Source organism: Thecamonas trahens (assembly GCF_000142905.1).
Source record: "Thecamonas trahens ATCC 50062 unplaced genomic scaffold supercont1.10, whole genome shotgun sequence".
NCBI lineage: Eukaryota > Apusomonadida > Apusomonadidae > Thecamonas > Thecamonas trahens.
Genome location: NW_013657670.1, coordinates 169,433 through 174,222, shown reverse-complemented (window position 1 = coordinate 174,222; position 4,790 = coordinate 169,433). Strand labels below are relative to the sequence as shown.

Here is a 4,790-nt window from a genome sequence, read left to right as displayed (position 1 = left end):
GGGGGGGGGGGGGGGGAATGGGATCTGGGATCAGGGGAGAGATCATGGACACCACTACATACTGTAATACGGCCACGGCCACTGTATTACGGCCATCATCCCCCTCCCTTTCCTCTGTTGGATTTCCACATACGCATGCTTGGTCATCGACTCGAGCAGCTTGATGCCGATCCCCCTCCCCCCCCCCCCCCCGTCTTGGCGCCAACGCCAACCGACGGTGCTACCACCAACCGGGGGGATCTGGCGCACACTCTGCCGGGCGCGAGAGAGCAGACACTCAACACGCACGCACACACACACACACACACACACACGCGCGCGCGTCACATATATTCCAATAATGTCTGCTGTGGAGAATGTGGGCGGAGCCGTGGATGCCGTGGAGGTGTCAGGAGGCGTTGTCGAGGCCGTGGTGGTGCCGAACGGGGTGGACCTGGCGACGATTGATGTGGACGCTCTCGGAACGTCCGTCTTTCTCACGGCGGTGCAAGAGTCCAAGGCCGAGCTGGCAGCAACCTTGGAGGATGTACAAGCCGAAGTCAAGGCAGCAGAGGCGCTGCAGGTCCACATCGCAGAGTATGTTGCTCAGCAAGAGTCCAAGCGTGCTCAGCTCGAGTCGTACCTCGCGGATCTGTTCGCCAAGACTCAGGACGACGACACGGCCCTCATCGAGCTGCCGACCAACTACGAAGACGTGCTGGCCGCGATGGACGCGGCCGCTCGTGCCGATCGCAACGAGGCCGGAGAAGCCCCTCCCTTGCTGAAGAGGACGCTGACGATGCGGTCTCGGTCTCCTCGGCCGCCTCGGGCGCCACCCACAAGTCCGACTGGTCTGAGCTTATGGAGTGGGGCAGCGGCGCAGCCGAGCTTGGTCTTGATCTTGGCAGCGGCGAGTCGGAAGAACTGACCCAGGCCGAGCGCATCCGCCGCGGGATGGCTGTCATGCGCAAGCTGGACATGCGGCTGATGCGGCTGCACCAGCAGGCGCGTGAGCTGCGCGCAAACGCAGAGAGCGGCGCGAGCCAAGAGAGCGAAGGAGAGGAGGATGCAGAGAATAGCGGAGATGCAGGTGCGCTGTCGTTGAGCCGGGCAAGCACAGGCAGCAGCCACCGGCCGAGCGCCGCCGTCTCTCGAGTGACTGCGCGGACTAGTCTGTGCTCGGCCGAGGACAGCGCACTTGTTGACGAGCTGATGGCGCAAGACTCGGAGGAAGAAGAGGCCATGGCTATGGCGTGCTATCCGAGCGATGTAGACGCGGCACGACTCGACGAGATCAACGCGGCACTCCGAGCGTACGCGCCCGACGACGAGTGGGAGGCGCTGTCGCTGACCTCGCGGTTTGGCGACGCGACGTCGCGGCGGACAAGCCAGATGGAAGCGCTGGAGGCGGCCCAGACGACGGCAACTGGCAAGCGCGATTATCTTCGGGAGGCGCGGGTCAACCGCGAGCAGCGCGACCGACTGTTTGCAGTCGAGCGCTCGCTCCGTGAGCTCGCCACGCTCGACGACGAGAACGCAGCGCCGTCAGTTGTCCGGGCCCTACTTCTCGATGCCATTGCTGAGCAGACCGCCGCGGGCACGCTTGACGTCGATGAGCTTGATCCGGATGCATTTGAGCTCATCTCGGCCGAACATCTCGTCGATGGCGGCAAGGTGCCACAGCTGCGCAAGCTGACGTCGGCGGCTGCGCCGCTCTCGCTTCAGCCGCAGCTTCCGACGGCGCTCCACGTTGGGGACGAGGTGCCCGGCAGCGCTGATGCTGACGAGCAAGCTGCATAATAACAGCTGTACATGTCGATTTACTCAGAGCAAGAGCTGGGCATCGGCGGCGTCGGCGAGGATGGCGTGCCAGGCGCGGTCGACGGCCGAGAGCGCCGAAACAAAGAGCTGCTTCTCGGCCTTGCGGAGCGAGATGATGGCGGCGGCAGTAGAGGCTGAGTCGAGCTCAGCAAGGGCGGCGTTGTCTTCGGCAATGGTGGTCGGGTAGTCGTCGAGCGACGAGGTGAGCGAGGCGCGGATGGTGGCAAAGACGGCGAGGTCGTTGTCGGCCGAAAAGCGCTCGTCGGTCGGCCAGGACTCGCCGGTGGCGGCCTCGCGGGCGGAGATGCGGGCGTAGTCGTCGACGGTGAGGAGGGCGAGGCGCATGCAAGCGAGAAAGCTGAGCGGGAGCTCGTCGCCAACGTAAAAGAGGTCGGCGACTGCGTCCGGAGTGAAGCACTTGGCGTTGGCGAGGAGGGCGTCGATGGTGGCGGCAAAGACGTTGTCGGCATTGTCATCTACCGGGTTGTAGTTGAGGCCAAGAAAGGCGACGTCGGGCAGAGCGTGGCCACCGAGCGAGGGGCCGTGGAGCGCAAAGAGCTCGGCGGCCGAGGCGGGGGCGGCGTTGAGGAAGACCTCCTCACCGGGGGCCAAATCACGGGTGGCGGTGAGGACGATGCGACCCGACTTCGAGACCGAAGCCTCGACCGAGCCGTTGACAGTCCGATGGAGCATGTCCATGAGCGGGACAAGGACAAGCTCACCCGACGGCGTGGTCCATGACCGCGAGTGGGCGAGGTAGTACGCCCACTCGACGTCGTGCGGCTCGAGGCTGGCCGGCGGGAAGAGGGCCGGGAACATTGACTCGAGCTGAGTCACGATGCTCTTGAGCGACGCAGCCTCCTTGGTCTGCTGAACAACTCGCCACGCCAGGCCGCCCTGCATCTCGGACACCAGCTCGCGGCCGTAGAAGAGCGGAGCAGCGTCAAAGGTCTCGGGCAAGATCTCGATGTAGCCTGCAAGAAGCGAGGCTTCCCAGTCGTCGCGGACGGTCTCATGAGCAAGCGCCAGCGCGAGCGCCATCTTGGCGTCCAGGCCGCGAGCCATGGCCATGGCCATGATGTCATGGATGGAGGCATCAGCCGGCGATGGCGGTGCGCCCCCGGCGGCGCGGATAGCCTCGACTGACGGGGTGGCAAGCCGGAGCGAGGCTGGGAACGAGGCCAACACCTCGCCAGCCGCCACTGGCACGCCCACCGTCAGACCCATGTCCCCAGGCACCACACCAGGCAGCGGCTCAAGCACCGTCGCCTCCACACCGGCACCAGTGAGCGAGGCCACAAAGGCCTTCCAAGCCTCGCGAGCCTCGCCAGCCTGGCCAAACTGAGCCGCGCCTTCAGCACCCAGCTCACTTGCTTCACCACTACGCACAGCTGCGATAGCCACCACCACCACCACTGCCAGTACCACACACATGTAGCGCTGAATCATGTCTGTCTCGCTTGTTACAGTTCTGCCGAGTGAGAGTCGAGTATGTTTTGTTGAACACGTGAATTCGCTCTACCCTCCGTCTCCCCTTTCCCCGTCGCCTCCTCTTCCACTTGAAGCAGCTTGTACAAAGAGCGATCGAATGCCATTGTGCTCAGTAGAGTGGTCCAGGGTCTGAGCGAGGATTCTTAGGCCAGATGCTGTAGTTGCGGGTGGCATCCGACCAGGGAGCCGCGGCCAGCCCATGCACTTGAGAAGAAACCAGCCGCAGAGCGGGTGACGGGTTGTGGCATTCCTTCGCAGCCATTCCTTCGCAAATTTCAGACCAACGCAGTCGATTGCTCCCCCCTCACAACTTGTGAGCCATCCATCCATCCGGAGACGACCGGCAGGACATAGGGGCCGAGGCACAGGCACGACGACGTTCTCTACCGACACACCACTCGGTTCAACGAGACAAGGACAGAGAGTCATGGCGGACGACGACATGATGCTGATGCAGATGGAGGACGAGGAGGGGACAACGTTTGGGGCCGAGGAGCTCGCGGCAGCAGGCGAGGCGGGCGAGGACGACGACGAGCTCGAGCCGCTCGAGAATGTCGGCACCGGCAACCTTCCCGAGTTCACGCCGGTCGACCCGACATCATTGATCGAAGTCGAGGAGGTCCGCCGGCTCCCGGTTCCGCCGCACCGGTACACGCCGCTCAAGCAGAACTGGGAGCACATTGTTGACCCCATCGTCAACGTCCTTGGCCTCGCCATCCAGATGAACGTCAAGGCCCGCAAGATCGAGATCCAGAACTGCGAGTACACCACAGACTCGTCGGCCCTCCAGCGCGCCGCAGACTTTGTTAAGGCCTTTCTCCTGGGCTTTGACCTCGACGACGCCATGGCTCTCCTCCGCCTCGACGACCTGTACGTCGACTCGTTCGAGATCGACGACGTCAAGCGGCTGCAGGGCAACCACCGCTCGCGCGCCATCGGCCGCATCTGCGGTGCCCAGGGCAAGACAAAACACACCATTGAGAACGCGCTCCGTGTCCGTATCGTCGTCGCAGACTCCAAGATCCACATCCTCGGCGCCTTTACCAACATCAAGCTCGCCCGCCGTGCCGTCTGCTCCCTCATCATGGGCACCCCGCCCGGCAAGGTGTACGGTCAGCTCCGCTCGGCTTCGGCCCGGCTTGCCACCCGCTACTAGTCCTCTAAGATCTGTAAAAACGAAACACTCCTCCGTGGCCAAGCCCCCCCCCCTCCCCTACCCCCCCCCCCAACCTCCTCTTCCACCCTTCCACCCTTCCAGTTCGTTCTACCAGTTTTTCCGCCGTGACAAAAATATTATCACCACGCCCCCCTCCCCCCCCCCCCCCCAACCATCCCCCCCCCCCTATTCGCCTCTGCCAACTTGCCACTCGCCGCTGCACAACCCCACTCCCCACCACTCCCCACCGGCACAACCCTTGGCTGCGGAGGGGGCAAGCGCCATGGCCACACTCAAGAGAAAGATAGTACGCCCTCTCCTACCCTCCTCCCCCTCTCCCCCC

At 63.9% G+C, this 4,790-nt stretch overlaps 3 protein-coding genes across 3 annotated transcripts; 2 read left to right on the top strand and 1 right to left on the bottom strand.

The window, feature by feature from the left end:
• The first annotated feature begins 384 nt into the window (after positions 1–384).
• AMSG_02735 (uncharacterized protein) lies at positions 385–1,798 on the top strand. Its single transcript, XM_013905122.1, has one exon. The coding sequence runs from the start codon at positions 841–843 to the stop codon at positions 1,777–1,779; it is 939 nt and encodes a 312-aa protein (XP_013760576.1). The 5' UTR covers positions 385–840; the 3' UTR covers positions 1,780–1,798.
• On the bottom strand, positions 1,786–3,281 carry AMSG_02734 (uncharacterized protein). Its single transcript, XM_013905121.1, has one exon. It carries the CDS (start codon positions 3,247–3,249, stop codon positions 1,804–1,806), a length of 1,446 nt encoding a protein of 481 aa, XP_013760575.1. The 5' UTR covers positions 3,250–3,281; the 3' UTR covers positions 1,786–1,803.
• Positions 3,282–3,692: 411 nt separating this feature from the next.
• On the top strand, positions 3,693–4,447 carry AMSG_02733 (pre-rRNA-processing protein PNO1; the record flags this gene model as incomplete). Its single annotated transcript, XM_013905120.1, has 1 exon — positions 3,693–4,447. The coding sequence occupies exon 1, from the start codon at positions 3,719–3,721 to the stop codon at positions 4,445–4,447; it is 729 nt and encodes a 242-aa protein (XP_013760574.1). The 5' UTR covers positions 3,693–3,718.
• Between the last annotated feature and the right edge of the window lie 343 nt (positions 4,448–4,790).

Bases quoted from the DNA above. Each gene is read 5' to 3' on its own strand.
- AMSG_02734 (XM_013905121.1), bottom strand. From the start codon at position 3,249: ATGATTCAGCGCTACATGTGTGTGGTACTGGCAGTGGTGGTGGTGGTG.
- AMSG_02735 (XM_013905122.1), top strand. From the start codon at position 841: ATGGAGTGGGGCAGCGGCGCAGCCGAGCTTGGTCTTGATCTTGGCAGC.